Source organism: Mytilus trossulus, chromosome 3, assembly GCF_036588685.1.
Source record: "Mytilus trossulus isolate FHL-02 chromosome 3, PNRI_Mtr1.1.1.hap1, whole genome shotgun sequence".
NCBI lineage: Eukaryota > Metazoa > Mollusca > Bivalvia > Mytilida > Mytilidae > Mytilus > Mytilus trossulus.
This window is the reverse complement of record NC_086375.1, coordinates 40,742,098-40,761,354: the sequence shown is the minus strand read 5'-3', so window position 1 is coordinate 40,761,354 and position 19,257 is coordinate 40,742,098. Positions and strand designations below refer to the sequence as shown.

The window sequence follows — 19,257 nt, the reverse complement described above, 5'->3', positions numbered from 1 at the left end:
TTAAAGAAACAAGATACTACCGTTTTGAAATGAAATAGAATAAGAGTCAAGACTTGGTATAGAGATCTCCATAAATATAATTCATGCTACATGCATTATTTGAATGCATATAATAAAAGACACGATAAGATAGGATATTGTATTTTGTAATATTTTTTGAAATTCGATAATGATTAACTTTTAAATGTATTGTTGTGTATTGTGTTGTATTGAAATGAAAATATTCAACTAAGAATCGTTCAAAAACATATTAGATAACAAATGCAGAATAATGCAATACGAATGATTGTTTCATTTCTGACTTGTTAAAATAGCGTATGGATAAAAACGATGTCCAACTATGTTTTAAGAGACAAAGCGTTTCACCATAATCATAAGTTTCGTAGCCGCTGCCGCTGTTGTCTCGTATACCATCAATCAACAAATCAGAGCTGCGGCTTAGCATTGACATAAAGCATCATCAGTTAAAATGTATGACAAGGTTTTTATCTTTCAAATCATTACCACTGTAGTGTACATCTCAATTTTGAGGAGAAGATGGATCAGTTATAAGCCTTTGTTTTTTATACTTGTGTGTTGCATTAACTGATTAAGTCAAATTAAAAACGCCCTGATTCAAGCTTAAAGTCGTAAGAAACCTCAAATAAAAAAAAAATAATTCATATGTTTTTTTTAAACTCAATGAATAGTTTTCATTATAAAACTTATGTACATATACTTTTTTTCTGAAGAAAATTCATTAATTTATTCTTATTTAGAAAAGTTTACTTTATTTTAACTGCTTCCTGAATTCACCCGACACATTTTCCGTATGCAAAGTGACCTTAGTGTGACCCATCTCGTAAAAATCCGGTGATCACAATACGCATGGATGTTCTAAAAATAAACTAATATCTGAATTTACATGTTAAACACGTGCAAAATTTACATGCTGTTTTGTTTATTTTTTGTCGATTGTTGACAAACAGGTGGCAATCGTTAAACTTCGGCTTCAAAACACGAACTTTAATTACCTGCCATATTTTCACAACAACACTGACCAATTGAAAAAAAAAATTGACGATTGTACGAAATTTACACGAAAAAAATGATAAATTCGTGCACTGAAGATTAAGTTTCTGATGTTTGTATGCATTGGTTCAAGAATTGGAAGAACATTAGCTTTCACCGGTCACTTGTTTCTTATGACTTTACATATGAAAAATATATCAAATATGCCAAAAAAAAACGTCAATTTCCAAATGTTTTTTGTCAAAAATGAAAGAGGCCGCATCCGTTTTCATCCTCAACCTTTATATATGTTTTGTATTATCATCAAATACAACTTAGATTTCAATATTATGAATGAACACGAATGCGGCCACTTTCATTTTAGATGAAAACCGTCTAAAAATTAACCAAAATGCTACAATTTTGAAGATTTCAGTAATTCAATGAATCTAGAACGCGATATTTGTGCATTGTATTGTCAAAACAGCTCATATTTATAAAGCAGAAGCATTTTACTTTCCAAAATGTAGCTTTAAGATTACATTTTCAAAATTATCTAAAACTGCTATTTTTTGTGGCCAAAAAGGGGTCTTACTGAACCTACTCCTTAATCAATAGATAAATTTTGTTTAAAGTGGTCAAAGTTTTTTTTAATCATTTGGTTAAAAGTGTTTCATAGTCCGGAAGAAGAAATACATGTTAAGACATTTGTAATAGTTGGTTTTTCATGTTAAATATTGAAATTTGTCAAAAAAATGTTTGGTAAATTCATCTGGGTATGGTTAATAAATTCTCACAACGTACGGTTTGTAACACCAACTCAATTTTGCGGAAACTGTTGATTCGGTGTTAAAATTGAATGCGAGTTGAATGTGTTTATCGGTTCAAGAACTCCGACAATGACTTGTTGACATAATTGTAGTAATTTTTAATTATCACGAACATAATCAAGAGTATTAAAATAAGACCTGGTCGGAAATTCCTTGTTTGGATTCACAGAAGCATTTGCTACTGGTAAAGGCGTTGGCTCGAAGGTATTCATATGTGAGATAGATTCAGTCGGAATTTTGCTGGAGATTTACAATACTGAGTAATTGCGGATGAAAAGTCATACCGTTTTCTCCTTTTCATGCTTGGAAAGCATTCAAAGTGAAACTATTGTTCATTGGATCTGTATTTCATTTGTCGAAACTTTCTGCATTACATTTTTTAGCATTCGTAATTGCTTTACTCTGTCGAAGTTTAGGGTCTTACACGGTCAATCGGATTATTTTTCGAGTACTTGTATTCCTGTTTATTTTTTTTTAACAACATAATAATATTTATTCTTCTAATCTTGCTTGTTACAAGTTTCACCAAGAGTCCAAGCTTATCTTGATTTACCCTGTTACACTCCACTGATTATCCAGGGAAATAAAAAACAGCTGATCCAACTTATTAAGTTAAAAAAATAAACTTGTATAGTTGTCTATGCAGAGATTTTTCAATGCTAAACATTCTTTCTAATTGACAATAACATTGGACATCTTGATTTATATGCATCTATTCTTTTATTAAATTCATTTTCAAAAATGCTAAAGACATCAACAGTTTTTGTTCTCTGCTCGGATACATAGTATGACTTGTATATAGAAAAAAACTTAATACTGTTAGTATATAATTAAAAAAATAATAATTACTATCTGTGATTTTATATCCAAATACCAGATGTCGCAATTTAATATCAATATCTATTTTACTTCTTCTAAAGAGTTCATAGATTTTTTGCCAAAATTTATTCAAATATCTACACTTAAAAAAATTGTGAGCATAATCTTCTTCTTGCTTACAAAAATTACACTTGTCTGTCTTAGTTACTTTCCACTGCAATAACAGTTTTTAGTTGGAACAATATCATGTAATAATTTCCATCAAAATATTTTTAATTTATTTTCAGTCATATATTCAAAAATAAATTTGTACAATGAATTCATATTAAGAGTTTCTTGTATTGGTAGGATTCTAAGCCATCTGTTTATCCCTATTGACGACTCTAGTTTTGTATTTATCAAAGAGTTGTATGATTTTTTTTTGTTAATAATGTAGTCTTAATAAAATTATTTTTCGATGCGATTTTATTTCTCTGAATATTAATTGTAGTTTTGAAAGAAATCTCTTTTTGAACAATTTGAATCCATTTTGCTGGTATAGATTTGTTTTATTTTTGAAATTCGGCGATCCAGTTTATTTTGAACTTTAATTTGTTTAGAATGTAGATTTCCGATAATGACATTTTATCATCTAAGATATCATTTATGTAAATTAGATCACTCCTAATCCAGTTCTCAAATATAATTGGTTTATAATCAAATTTTATAGATTTATTTCCCCATATTACTTGCTTTCTAATATCAAAAAATGTGTCTGGTTGTTTTGTTTGCCCCCCGCCAGTCAAATTCCAAAACTTTATTACTTCTTTGTAAAACGCAGGAATATCTTTAAGATATCTTAAAGATTTGATATCACTAAAATTCATATTAAATATTGACAAAACATTGTTTGAGACATTTAAGTATTTAAATGGTATAAGCTTCCAAGTCTCAAGTTTACCATTTACCAATCTATTTACCCATGATGCTTTTAAATCAACAAAATAACTTTTAAGACCCCCCTTCTCATATGGACCAATCATCATGTTTCTTTTAATCTTGTCTGGTTTCCCATCCAAAATATATTTATAGCTACTGTTTTCTATTTCTTTTATATAATTTTCTGGGGTTTGACATACAGCCCGTAACAGAGAAGTGATCGAATTCGCGTTTCTTTACCGACAGAATAAGTAACGTTACCGACAAACTTATTTCAGAAGTGACATAATTTAATTTTCTTCATCGACAAAATATTTCATGTCCAACGTGTAAGTTTTTATTGTTTTTTAAACACAGTAAAACATTTTTTATAATCAACCACTGTCATTGGCATTTTCATTTTAACGGTAAAGTTAATGTTGCTCAATGAAGATATTATATACTGCTTGCGCTGTGAAAATTTATTGGTTTCAACACTGTAATAGTTTATCTTTCATCTGATACAGAATACCCCATATCTTTTCTTTTTCATACCTATATATCTGTTTATTTATGTCCCCGGAATTATTTCAATCATACATCGTTGCAATACCGACATGCTTGTTCTTTGTCACAGAAATAAATTTCCTTCGAATCGAAGTAAAAAATACAAATGTACCCTTTGATATTTGAAATGTGGAAGACAAAATTGCTCTATATCTTAAGTTATGGACGAATATTTAAATTTTAAACCTCTATAAGATGTGATGTACGGCATTTCATTTTATCATTGATAATGATCCATATCTGACAGAGAAGAAATATTCATAATTCTCAAAAAGGTTTCGTAAATAGTGTTAGATACCACTAATCGTTCCAACAATCAAGACAACAGAGACAAACAGGGAAAAAAATATGAAAATGAAAAGATATGACTTAAGTATAAGCATGTTCAGGGAGACGGCACTCAATGTACAAAAAAATAATAGATGTTTTAAGGAACTGTAGAGGTCTCCACAAGTTTTCAACAAGGGAGGATTATAAACCTTGAATATGAAAGCCTCGAAATCCATGAAACTTTTTCTGTGCGCTAGTTATATCTACAAAATCTAATCATGTACACGACATATAATACTATATTTATATATTGGGAAATTATTTTTGTTTCAAAACAGAATTATAAGGTTATGTATAAGTGCCTCTGCACAATTGTATATTTTCTTCCAAAAGACCAGCAAAAATAAATGGCACAAGTTCACGTAGTCATAAAAAAAAGTCGTATAATTTACGTTATCGAACAACAAATCAGAAATACGGAATATTATATGTGAATGGTTAGGAAATCCGTTTCCTCTACATGTTTTCAAAGTCAAAGAAAAACGTTTTCCCTGATACAAACTTTTTAAGAACCAGCTTTGTGTAACCTATTATAGACAAATTCAAATTTTTCTTAGTAAGTGAGAACCTATGTTGTTTATTGGTAATGTTGCAAGATCCCTCAAAATGACAGCAAGCGGAGATTTTCATTTGTACACTGCTAAAAACTGTCAGGTCCTGGCCATGGTTTATTTTACTAAAAAAAAAATGTCTGTGTGTGCCATTGCAAGAAATAGTTTTGCTCGTTATTTTGTCATATTAAAAAAAATTCCCAACAAAATTTTCCCGTTTAAACTGTATTATAAACAAGTTTGTCATGCGAAACGGACGAAGACATATTCTAACAGAAGTACAAATACCAGTCCTCCCTTTTGTGTATACATACATGTATGAGAAAACATTTCAAAGTTATTGATTGAATTCAAATCCATCATACACACGGTACATATTGTAGTCAGAAAAATAAAGGACTTCATTCCTATCAAACACCCTTTTAACTGTTTACCAGTATATTTCTTTTAGGTTTGGGTAAAATTGTAAAGGAAAATTATACTATGAAGACGTCCTTCCAAAAATCTTTTTTCTTTCTGTTCTGACTTTGAAGAAATGACTTCTTTTCGCCCAATCGAAATGGTGCATGGACATATTTTGTTTCATATTATTAGAATTATTTTCAATATTATCGGTATTAAACTTGAGTATCGACACATGAAAGTCTGTCAGCATTCCTCTACTGTAACTTTTCCATCGCATATCAGTTTATCCTTTTCGTCTACTTTATTTTCTAGTTTTGTGTCATTGATATATTTTTCAGTTGAATTTTTATTTGCAGATTTTACATTATACGAGTTTTCATAGAATTTTTTTATTTTATAGAGTAAAATTGCTTGATTAGTAATTAATTCCCCATCCTCTCCTTTTAGTTTGCTTATTGATTTTTTCACTTGCCTTTTCTTTTCTAGACCGAGGAAGTAGGAATTCCTGCTCTTATGATATATTCATCGTGATTTATATATAAACAAAAGAACACAGTCATACATGTACAGGTAAAATAATCCGACAGCAACAATAGAGGTTCTTGATTGTGTGCCTAGCAGACACTTATCATACGCAAACATTGAGTGAACCAAGGAATACGATTGTGACGTCATTGACCGTGTGTATAGTTATACTACCTACCAACTAAACAAAGCTGACAAGTTTATCATAAACCCCAATTATAAAAAAAGGTAAAAAGGGCTTAGATAGTAAGTATCAAAACTTTAAAAAATAAATATTTTCTGATTGTGCATTTGAATTTACACATGCATTAAAATCCTAATTCAAATTCAAATTTCAACTGATAAATAAACCATGATTGTCAGATTGAAACATATTTTTAACGAATTTAGGATAAATTTTTTTTTTTAGTTTTTTTTACAAAAAACGCAGGATCTTGTAGTACACCAAAATAGGAGTATCGACCAAATGTGACGATAACAAGTATTCTGTAAACAACATCTCATTTAAAGTCATATGAAACCTCAAATTGATGTATACGTTTTTTTTTATAACTAAATGGATAGTTTCCATAAAAAAACTTTTTTCTGAAGAAAATTCTTTAATTTGTCCACATTTAGAAGATATTAACTTTTTTTTAAGTATTTGCTTCCAGGAAGCAATTCGCCCGAAATATTTTCGGTATGCATGTAATCTCAGCGTAACACTTCTCGTAAACATCCACGGGGTTGAGTTCAATATCGTAGCGTCTACGTAATGCTACGTAAATTTTGACTATTGAATGTGTAGCTAAAGACTAGTTCCTACGTAGATATTGTAGCAGGTACGTAGCTGCTACAATATTGAAATCAACCCTGGTGATTGCAATACGCATGGATATGTCATTTAAATAAGCTATTATCTAATTGTACATGTTATACATGTGCTAAATATCCATGCTTTTTTGTTGATGGATACTATAAGTTTACCATCGTCTAGCTTCGGTGTTAAAACAAAACAATTAAGTGGCTGTCATATTTTCACACAATGACAGACAGAGAAAAAAATGATGATAAAACGAAATGTTTGCATATAAAATGTAAAATTCGTGCACAAAAGACAATGTTTATGAATTATACATGCATTGATTCAAGAATTGATAAACATTTTTTTTCTACAGTCACTCGTTTCATATGACTTTAAATTCGATTGCAGTACCCCTTTTGTAATAGGGTTTCTACAGGTACAATCTAGCACCAAAACCAAATCCATGTAGCTGTTAAAGAGCTGACATTAATAACTTAAGAATAATGACTTTTTATCCAAACTGAACAATAGACACAATTAAAGTTCATGTTAGAAAAATACAATGACTATTTAATCCCTGGAATATAGGCTGCTGACTTTAGTCAGGCATATATAAAATTTGGCGGTTTTAATCTGTTTGCGAGCGACTTACACTCATCTTCCTTGTGGCCGTATTATAACAGCTCAATATAAGAAAGAAAAAAACTACTAGTATAAATCAGTCGGAATAGTTCAACTAGATCATCATGAAGCACAAAGACCAAAAGTGCCGACCTAAGAGAACTCACATTCACTGAAAATCTGGTTTAATCCATAATTTTCAACATTAAGATATTTCTGTACCAGGTCAGGAATATTAAAGATGTTTTCCATTCGTTGATGATTAAGAGTTCTTAATTTTGCCATTTGAGAAGAACTTTTCGGTTTAAACTTCCCTTGGTGTTCGGTATTTTTGTTTATTTCATTTTTACCACTGAATGCTTGTATAAAACTTATAACAAAGTTGACCACTAGTACAAATATCATGTTCATTCAAACTTAAAAATCAATGACTACACATTCAAAAGATTTAAAACTATGACTCTCTAACAGTTTGGGCAAAGTAAAGCCGTGCCAAATTATAAGTAGCTAATATTGACGGGATGTTCCACAATAGTTCATAAATGTATTACATATTTTTTTTAATCTATTATAACAAAAAAGGAAGAAATTTTATGCAAGTTTCGATAAAAACAACATTCCAAGATCTTACTGGAGTGTTAAATTGTTAATTTTTAAGAATATGTTCATTCAAAGGATCAGCGAGTTATCATAGATCGTATCAAACAAAAGTTTGTTTCTGCTATTTAAATGCTAACTTCCTGGTTCAAAGGTTTGTATATTTACAATATTCATTAAAGGAGGTTGTCATGGTAGGACATATGAATATCCTGTATTAAACGACACTATTGTTCAATATACCATTCAACCTAACAATTGGAAATGTCAAAGTGATATTCGACTTATTGTAGAAACTACGTAAATTAAGCCAGGAAAGTCCCGATTTATCACTTTAACTACGTAAAAAACGGGGTAAAACTGGATTTACCGGCCCAAAATCACAAACTTTTAGAAACTTAATTAATATGAAATGTACGCAAAGATTTAGCAAGAAAAACGGTACTGGAAGGAAGATGCGATTCGATTTTCCATTTGCTGATCCACTAAATGCAAACCTTAATTTTCAATGATCTGATACTCGAGTTTCAAATGTTTCGCATTCATGACCTTTTATAACATTTTGCCTTTATTATGGTATGTCCCAAAAGTTAGCTCTGTCATTGTTTTGTAAATTTTGTTCTATTGTTATGCTGTTGTACTGCTTTCACAAGTATAGGGAGGGTCTAACCCCGCAAAGTTCTTTATGTGCCTGTCACAAGTCAGAAGGCTGATATTTAAGGGTATAACTTGTTGCAATATATTATATTAGTGTTTTATAAGCAATTCAGACTATAAGCTTTATCATTTGAATAATTTTATAATTGTCTTTTCGATGCTTTTATTGTTTTGCAATGCGGCATGTGTTTGCCCATTTTTTGAAAGCCGTACGGTGACATACGAATTTAACTTCTAAGTGCTCTTTACCATCGTACTTTATTTGGTCTTTTAACATTATTTGATTCGAGCGTAACTGATGAGTCTTTTATAGACAAAACTCATAAATCGGTAAAAAAACCACAAATATGGGTTACAAACTAAAACTGAGAGAAACGCAAATATATTATTAGAGGAGAACAACGACACAACATTAAAATGTAACGCACTGAGAAACGAACTAAGCATAAGACAAAATTCATTGTTTGGCCCAAAAAAGGACTTTATTGCCCCTACTCCAATTTACAACTATAGATCACCGTACGTCCTTCAACAATGAGCTAAGCCCATACCGCATAGTCAGATATAAATGGCTTTGAAATGAAAAATATAAAACGATTCAAACGAGAAAATTAACGGACTTAGCAATGTACAAAATAGTGAACGGAAATCAATTATGTAACACAGCAAACAAACGACAATCATTAGATATAGGAAGATGTTGTGTGAGTGCCCATGAGACAACTCTCAATCCAAGTAACAATTTAAAAAGTAAACCATTATAGGTTAAAGTACGGCCTTCAACACGGAGCCTTGGCTCACACCGAACAACAAGCTATAAAGGGCCCCAAAATTACTAGTGTAAAACCATTCAAACGGGAAAACCAACGGTCTAATCTATATAAACAAAACGAGAAACGAGAAACACGTATATATTACATAAACAAACGACAACTACTGTACATCAGATTACTGACTTAGGACAGGTGCACCATTTGCAGCGGGATTAAACGTTTTAATGGAGCCAAACCTTCGCCCTTTTTCTGAAACAATAGCATAACATCACAACATAGAAAAACACACGATAAAATATCAATTGGCAGACTTAACTCAATCAAAAAACGTATGATTACACAATGAACGAATAAATTTGATCTGCGATATCTGAATACAAATGCACAGTTAATTAAACATTAGAGACAACCATTCATGACCAACAAGCTAACAAACAAGTTCAAACAAAGCCATGGCAGGACATCACTGAGAAATATGTACAGAAGTTGGCGAGGTCAAAATTGTTTGAAGGCGCCGCCCCCTAACCTAGGACAGTGGTGTAACAGTACAACATCAGAACAAACTATAAAAATCAGTTAAAAATAGATGAACTTATCTGATGGATACAAATACAAATAAATCTAACAAAAGCACAGAGTGGACGTGAAAAGATAATTGTACATCCCGATAAACAAAAATAAACTTAGTACATATCTGATTGTACTCGTAGTTAGTGATGGCTAGGTCGAAGCAAAAGTCACTTATACAAAAAAATCATGCATCTAACATTCTAAGGCTCAATTATCAATCAGTGCACATCCAACGTCCATTTCGATTTAATGTAGCCTATAAAGTATGATATAAATAATTGTATCAGAACGGATTCAGATCCGAATTTAGCTAAAAAAATCAATAAAAAAAAGTAAAAAAAAAAAAATCGGTCGTCAGCTTTTTCACACATACTTTTACAGATACCTCTGCTGAAGGATATTTGTCCAGGAAGGTATAATCAGCTCAGTATTCAGTACTTTGTTACCATGGTTACTGACATGATTTATAACAAATCTTTCTAACGTGTCTGTCAATAAAGTTTGAAATTATAAGAAACTAAGGTATCAACCCATTGAGGCAAAATTGACTTTAGATGAATTTGGCCACTTTTTAGGTCCTTTTTGGTAATATAGATTCTAAACTGTTAAGGTTATTTTAACTTCTTGGCTTTTATGGATTCGGCTTTGCGAATTCTTCAAAAAGGTAACTGAAATAAATTCGTTCGTACGCATGCAATTTGTAACTCGTTGATTATATTTCAACTCGAGAGGTATACTGCAAAAGTTGCATAATTTTCAAAACGAAATTTCCCCTGAGTATGTGCTGGTGATGAACTTATATGTACGTGTACCTTTCCTAGCACTGGACTCTTTTTGTTCAAGAATTGAATGCCTCTTTTTAAATTTAAGGGTGTAAAAACGTTTGTGTAAATACAATAAAAGTTCAACGCTTTTACAGCCCACACAATTACAAGAAAAAGCATACTCTTCTTAATGTTACAGTGCCGTTTCTTAGCGATATTTTTACGTTAAACGTAGACCATTAAATCGGGAATTATATATGACTTTTGAAATACTTCTCAGAAAAAAACCGGAATAGCATAAAACTTCTGTGTATTGTTATCACTTGACTAAGACATGATAAATAATCAAGATTATTGATGAAAAAAATGTGTAACTTGGAGTGAAGAGAACTAGTCAGGAACCTGTTATTCATAAACTGCCGTTGGTACATGTCTAACATATATGTTTTTCGTAATTTTTTATGCAATAGGCCTTTAATTTTTCGTGTTTGAATGGTTCACAATCCATTTTAATGTCGGAATTTTCAACCAACTGCAGAGTATGTTATTTCCAAATATTGAAGACGGTGACTTATAATTGCTTTATATTATTTACTGGAATGCATATGAGACATTTGTAGTTGCCTTATTTTAAGTCTATTTTGAACATATCTAGTTTCATATACAGAAAAAAACGTATATGATTGACAGGATCACGAAAAAACATATAATAAATTGAGCTCCATCAATTTGATCATGTCTATTCAAATATTAATCGACAAAATAAGCATTGACTGTTAGCAAAAGAAGCATACAAAGGCAATGTGGAACCGGATCATTTCAGGTTGTCCGAAACATTGTTCGATATTGTTAAATGTATATTATTCATGCACAATTTCTATTTTTGTTCACTTTGGCTTACATATATTTGTGAACAAAATCTTCAGTTTTAAAATTTGAATTAAACTCAAATGAAAAAACAGCAATTTCAAAATTACAGACAAATCATCCGCTTTATGTGTTTTTTAAAGATGACTTAATTTTAATTATTACATATCGTTCATAATTATATACATAAAACTGTAAAATTAACACTACAAATACAGAGGCTAGTTAATCGAAATAGAGAATATATTGTTACCTTAAATAGACATATTTATATTTAGGAATTCATAATTTTAAATACAATGTTTACAGGGTGATATACAGTAAACAAGAGCAAATTTTAAAACTTGTTTTGAAATATTTCCATTTAACACAGCAATGAAAAATCAGTCACACTGCAAGTGATCAGTTTCATTCTGGACATGTTTTTACTACAGGGCAATCATCACAATAATCTTTTTCTAAACTAAAGCAAAGAACACCTGCGCATGCTTGCACAACCGGAACGTTCCCTACACAAGTTACAAATCTATGACATGTTGTTGGATGATGATATTTGTTGGTTATGGTTCCGTTAAAATTCTGGTTACAAAAGTCACCTGCAATAATAATTTAACAGTAATAAGATGACTAGGAGTTTACCATTGATTGAAAAGAAGACAACATTCTACAATTTGAAACTCTTATTAGTGCAAGATTCGATACTTATGTACATTTGTTAACAACTCGAAAACTCAAAGGAATAATCAAATGCAATAATTACAGGATTACAAAAAATATCAAAGATTTTTTTTTTATTAACATGATAAGAAAAACAAATGATTTAGATTCGTGTTCATACTATTGTTAAACTTTACATAATGAAGACAGCTGAACGTTATTTTTTTCCTTCTATTGAATTCATATGTGCTTATTCAATTAAAGCTTTTTCGTAAGTTAACTGTATTGTGTTTTATTCATTTGTCTGTACATTTACCCTCTTGTATATGTAGTTTTGATGTCATCTCGAAAAATTTACATGTTCTTGTTAAATGAGTTACTCTTGCTTACTTAAGAATGTTACTACAATCCCCTTCCCTTTCATGAATGTGACCTATCGAATTAGACTATTTACCGGATTTGATATCACATAAGCAACACGACGGGTGCCACATGTGGAGCAGGATCTGCTTACCCTTCCGGAGCACCTGCGATCGCCCCTAGCTTTGGTGGGGTTCGTGTTGTTTATTCGTTGTTTTTCCATGTTGTGTCATGTGTACTATTGTTTGTCTGTTGGTCTTTTTCATTTTTAGCCATGGCGTTGTCAGTTTGTTTTAGATTTATGAGTTTGACCGTCCCTTTGGTATCTTTCGTCCCTCTTTTATCATTATTATCATTTTTATTATAATTTTTATTATCCTAATAAAATCGTTACACAGACAGTTTTGTGTTCTCTCGGTACTTTGACAGAATGTAATTCTATAGTTTCTGTTTAAATTTTATTTGGATAAATAAACACATCATAGATACCAGGACTAAATTTAGTATATACGCCAGACGCGCGTTTTGTCTACAAAAGACTAGGATATAATTTTATGGAAATATATTTTTAGTAATCGAGGCAAAATAATTATTTGCGTTTTGTTTGTTCAATATTTTTTTCTTCCTGCACCAAGCCTCCAGAAAAAAATCAACGTTAGTATTGCTATCAACCATTCAAAAGTTTTGAAAAGGCCTTACCGTTTTTAACCACACAGCCGTCTCTGCTTGTTTATTTTTTTTTTATGCAATATACAACTTATCATCTATGAACGTCTACTTACTGGAAACAAGTTGAAGAGTTTCACTGTTAGAATATATAGGCGAAACATCCAGATGAAGGCCATTAATTACTCTACATCTAATGGTTGCATTGTACATAGCTTCAGTGAATCCAATCCAAAACTTAAGGATTCTTTTAATTTCACAGTTGACTGTTGTATCTGTTATAGTTGTATAACTAGGACGTATTGCTTCATAGTTATAGTTTCCGAACAACTGTATTTCAATCTGCATGTCTCCCGTTTGATTGCCGATAAAACCAGAACAAGTATGGAGGTTTGAAATTCTTGGAGCAGTAAGACCAACAACTTGATCAGAATGTACTGTCATATTTACTTTGTTATGCTGTTAGGTAAAAGGAATTATAAACACAAAATGACAAAAAATATACCGAACTATGATGCAAGTTTTTTACTAAGTTTGAGTATTTTGAGAAACTATTACATTTCACCAAATCTTTTCTCCTTTGCTAAAAAACATTCGAATATTCTATTTTCAGTTGGATTTGATAAATTTTATACATTGAATTTGTGCGTGAAACAAAAACAAATTACGAAAGGGGAAAATATTGATTTAAACATGTAAATAGCTTTGGTATATATGAGACGGCTTTTGCATTTCTTCAAACTTTAGATGTTACTACAATTTAAAAATAATACAAAAAAACAAATACAAAAAATGGATCCTTGTTATGCCCGTGTCACACTGTCCCGATTTTTATATACGACGAACACCCGAATGCGAAAATTGTAAGTTCGTACGAAGTTGGTCTCGATCTCGTTAAAATACCAAAAAGTGACCGAAGCAAATTCGAGGAATAACGAAGTCTATACGATGGTGCCGAAATTATTTACGATAGCAAAAGATTGACAAACGAAGGATAACCGAAGACGGGTGTTTTAGCTTCATACCTCAGCCGAAGCCTACACGATGGATCACGAAGGCTACACGATGGATTACGAAGGCTACATGATGGATTACGATGATGGCGCGATGGCCATACGATGTCTAAGAGACGTCCTGTACATCTTACGATGCATTTAATTTATATGGTTGATTTCTAAAAAATAGTTAATGTATCAAATATGCATATTCAATTTATCATTTTCTGCATGTGTCATATACAAATATAGTGTCCATATTTGTCCCCAATATGTTGCATACGAGGGGATGCCACGCTCGGCATTGCCTTGTTTGAACTGTAAAATGTGTGCACTAGTCTGAATATTTACCCATAATTATACCCATGTTTTCTAATCTATCTCAAAGGTAAAGTAATGGGTTCGTTGATCCCTTTTATTAAAAAGAGCTCTTTCCAGGAGAATGCCATAATAATATAGAGAAAAGGAAGGATGTGGAGAAAGCAACAAATGCGGCAATATATATGACATAAAGAAAACAAAATGGTTATGGAGTTACATTCGTGTGACAACAACTCAGACGATACATAAAAAAATCAGAATAATGAGGAAAAGGTTGCTTTCCCTTTATACGTGCACCTGCATTGTTGATGTACGAGGCGCGTTTATGATTTTCATTATGTTACTTGATATGAAAAATTGACAAAAAATAATATTTTACTTTTAAAAGTACATCCTGAGCCTGTAATAGCTGCTCTTCTTGTTCCATTTGAAATAATAGAAACAACGCTGTCGCCCTTCTTGTCAATCTAATTAAAATATTGATCTCTGCTTACGTTATACCTCTTTAACATATGTTTTTAATTAGAATATTTTAATTAGATTGCTTTCTTGTTCTCATAGAATCATATGATATGAGCTCCATGTTTTGTGAACGTCTTTCTTAACTGTCGTATTAGACTGACCAGTGCATGGCACTTTAAATTTATTTTAGCGCGAAAATTAACTTACATTTAGCTGGATTTATTGCCGTCGTAGTTTCATCTTGTCGCCTTCAAGTTTTATTCGATGGCAACACGACGGGATTATGAGGTCATCACGAAGTCGTGTTGCCATCGTAAGACCTTCGGATAGCTTCGTGATTGATTCGTGTAGACATCGTAATGTCAAAACTGCTCGATGGAAACGATGGAAACACGAATGCAATACGATGTTCAAAGATGCATTCCCGGTGACATTACGATGATGAGGATGGTGATACGAAATCAACACGAACCCTCAACATCGGACGCACCTTCGGGAATTTTTTAACATGTTAAAACAATTGGAACTCTTCCCGAAGTTGTCCCCGAAGGCTAGAAAAAGTGGCCGATGATTTTACGATGGTTAAAGATGGCACTACGAATAGCCCGATCTAGATACGATCAGTCCCGGTTTTGAAAATTTCCATAATCGTGTTGCCATCGGCGTAAAAATCGAGACAATGTGACGCGGGCATAAAGAAATTAAAAAACTGAAAGATGTCATTTTTGGAAACACTAAAAAAAATAAACTTTACTTAATATATATTTGATGTTTCGCAACGGATCAATAGGCTTTATATGCTTAAATATTTACGAGCTACTAAGTATTCACTATCTAAACCATTGAGAAAAACAAGCACTTTTTACAAGTTATCTTTTTCCTTATACATCTTGTTCTATCTTTTTAAATTTTTATCTAACCTGTTGAACGACTGTCGTATTTGTACAGGAGCTACCTGGAAAAGAAAAAGATATAATCAGATACTATATATGTATGTCTTTCTAATGATTTATACAATATATATTTTGTTATTATATTTTCGATATAGATCATTCCCTAGATAGCTGTTGGGGTCTTATTTGTTCCAATCGTGGACAAATGCAAATCTTTTTGAATAGCCATATCCATTCGGCACATTTCGACAAACACCAATCCACTATTGAGTGATGCCTAATTACTTGATATTTAACGTAGTAACATATTTCATACGAGTAACACACGTTGAGTAAATCTGCTTGCCGACTGGAGCACATGCTATAAATACTGGGTTGTGGTATGGTTCGCATTGCTAACTCGTTAACTATCCAAGGTGTGAATTTTTTATTGTCTTTTCGTTGCGATGGCATTGCCAGTTTTATTTCGTATTATGAATCATAACATCCATTTGGTATCTGTAGCCTTTTTTTCAAATGTAACCAATAAGTACTCTTAAATGAATATGTATATCATACTTTTAAGAAACATAACTACATGTGGCTTTAATAAAATGTGTGTCAATGAAAAATTTAAAATTTGACTTTGCATACAATGTAGATTGGTACATGATTTTTCAACTGTCTTTGATGCTTCAAGATTTTCAAGTTAATCTGTTTTGTTTGCATCTGTACAGTCATAACTTCAATCCTTTTTTTGTGTATTGTAATTTTGATACGTATTTTCTATGTTTGTTTCGCCTGATAGTTCGGTATTTTATACATCCCATTTTAATTGTTTCAAACGATTTGACAAGTTTTCATTTTGAAAATATGAAATTTAGATATTGATATATGTTATTTTGAAAAAAATCTGCAACATAAATGTACATGATCAAATGCACTATCAAATGAAATTAGAAATCACCAAACCGGCATCTGACACAATGCGTCAATTCTCCAATCATCAAAATTGTTAAGTAAGCTTTTATTTAATATAAACTTTCTTACCCACTGTTCGACATGTAAGATCATTGCAAGGACTGCATGTTTCTACTGTATATATTCCAAAACAATAGTTGTACTGACAGGCACGACCATATGGTACTGTGTTCTGGCACTCAATATAATAATGACAATTTGTGGGATGTACACGGTTGCTTAGGAAGACGGTGTTATCGTTACATGCATCACCTGTAAAAGATATTCATTATCAAGATCATAATATTATCCGACTGAAAGACAACTTTCAATTTCGTTGAATTTAAGTCAAAAACTTGGGTTTTAGTGAACATCGTTCGTGCGTTTAGAGGCGTCATATCTGTTCGTATACTGAGCAACCTATTAAAAATTATGAAAATGTAATGCACGAATCAGTCGACTCTTAACTAACTATAAACACAACGTAATGTAGCTTTGTTTTTGTATATAAAGAAAGACAATTGGAATTGTGTATAAGTCAGGCCTCCGATTATGAATGCATTATATAATATTGAGTCAACTACGTCTGTATAATAAGACATATTTTAATGTTATGTTGCTTCAAACATGTTTTTACAAAACAAGATTAAACAGTTAGTTGTTGTCCATTCGTTGTGTACTATCCGTAGATTTTGCCGGTTGAGTATAGTCGCCCTCACGTTAAATTGACACTATTTCTTTTTAAATATCAGCCACGTTCACTCGAGATGATGTTTTTTCAATTAACAGAAGAAAGAAATCGTGTCCAAATATCCACTACTGTCCTACCTTTTATTGTGTTTTTCACTGTATAATCCTGACCATTCCCATTTTCAAGATTATTTGCAAATTTTATTAAAATTGTTAAAAATTGTCTATATAGGACAATAACTCCTTAGGGGGTCAATTGACCATTTTGGTCATGTTGACTTATTTGAAAATCTTACTTTGCTGAACATCCTTTAAATTACCAATTCAGGGGCAGCAACCCAACAACGGGTAGTCCGATTCATTTTAAAATTACGGGGCAGATGATAATCAATTTTACCCCATGTCAGATTTGCTCTAAATGCTTTGGTTTTTCAGTTATAAGCCAAAAACTCATTTTACCCCTATGTTCTATTTTAAGCCATGGCGGCCATATTGGTTGGATGGCTAGGTCACCGGACACATTTTTCAAACTACATACCTCAAAGATGATTGTTACTAAGTTTGAATTAATTTAGCCCAGTAGTTTCAGATTACTAAGATTTAAGAAAAATGGTTAAACATTGACTATAAAGGGCTATAACGCCTTAACTAAGGGGTCAACTGACCATTTTGGTCAGGTTGACTTATTTGTAAATCTAACTTTGCTGAACATTTATTGGTGTTTAAAGTTTATCTCTATCTATAATAATATTCAGGATAATAACCAAAAACTTTCCTTAAAATTACCAATTCAGGGGCAGCAATCCAACAACAGGTTGTCCGATTCATCTGAAAAATTCAGGGCAGATATACCTTGACCTGATAAACAATTTTATTCCATGTCAGATTTGCTCTAAATGCTTTGGTTTTTGAGTTATAAGACAAATACTGCATTTTACCCCTATGTTCTATTTTTAGCCATGGCGGCCATCTTGGTTAGTTGGCCGGGTCACCGTACACATTTTTTAAACTAGATACCCCATTGATAATTCTGGCCAAGTTTTGATTTATTTGGCCCTGTAGTTTCAGAGGAGAAGATTTTTTTAAAAGTTAATGACGCCGGACGCCGGACGCCGGACGCAAAGTGATGTGAAAAGATCACTTGTCCCTTTGGGCCAGGTGAACTAAAATATAACTTTCGACAAGGTGAAGGAAATTTAGTTTTAAATATCTCATCACATGTACCAATTCATATTTAGTTAAAAAAAGTCACTGTTAGAACCGATAAAAACAATAGTCAAATAACTACAACCGAATCTGATTCCTAAAAGAAATTAGTGTTTTTTTCACAAAACGTAATTTTCTAATAAAAAAGATCAAGTAACTGCTATTTGTAAGATTGTAAAGGATAATACTTTATAAAGTTCAACTACAATAGAAATAAAAACCTAAGATCGTATGAAAAATGAAAAAATTAAAAGGAATTCTAAAAACACTGAAAAGACGATTCAATAAATGCATTTTCATTTTTTTGTAATTCATTATTTCATTGATTCTGTTTCATTTTTTTTTTAACCTAAAATGATATATGTGAGATGGTTTTAATTAAACTTAGTTCAAATTTTCAAACACAAGCGATATATACCTGGTATAAGAAAAACCGTTTCGTAATTTGAATAAAAGGCTGGAGAATCTGGGAAGTGTTTATTAATTACTGAACATCTGATGATAGCCTTATCCATATCAGA

General features: G+C 31.7%; 1 protein-coding gene across 1 annotated transcript; it reads right to left on the bottom strand.

The window, feature by feature from the left end:
- Positions 1-11,734: 11,734 nt before the first annotated feature.
- Positions 11,735-19,257, bottom strand: LOC134709428 (uncharacterized). The gene is made up of 5 exons (XM_063569590.1): positions 19,155-19,257; positions 16,931-17,113; positions 15,929-15,963; positions 13,347-13,689; positions 11,735-12,143 (listed from the first exon to the last, which is right to left on the bottom strand). Exons 1-5 carry the CDS (start codon positions 19,249-19,251, stop codon positions 11,956-11,958), a joined length of 846 nt encoding a protein of 281 aa, XP_063425660.1. The 5' UTR covers positions 19,252-19,257; the 3' UTR covers positions 11,735-11,955.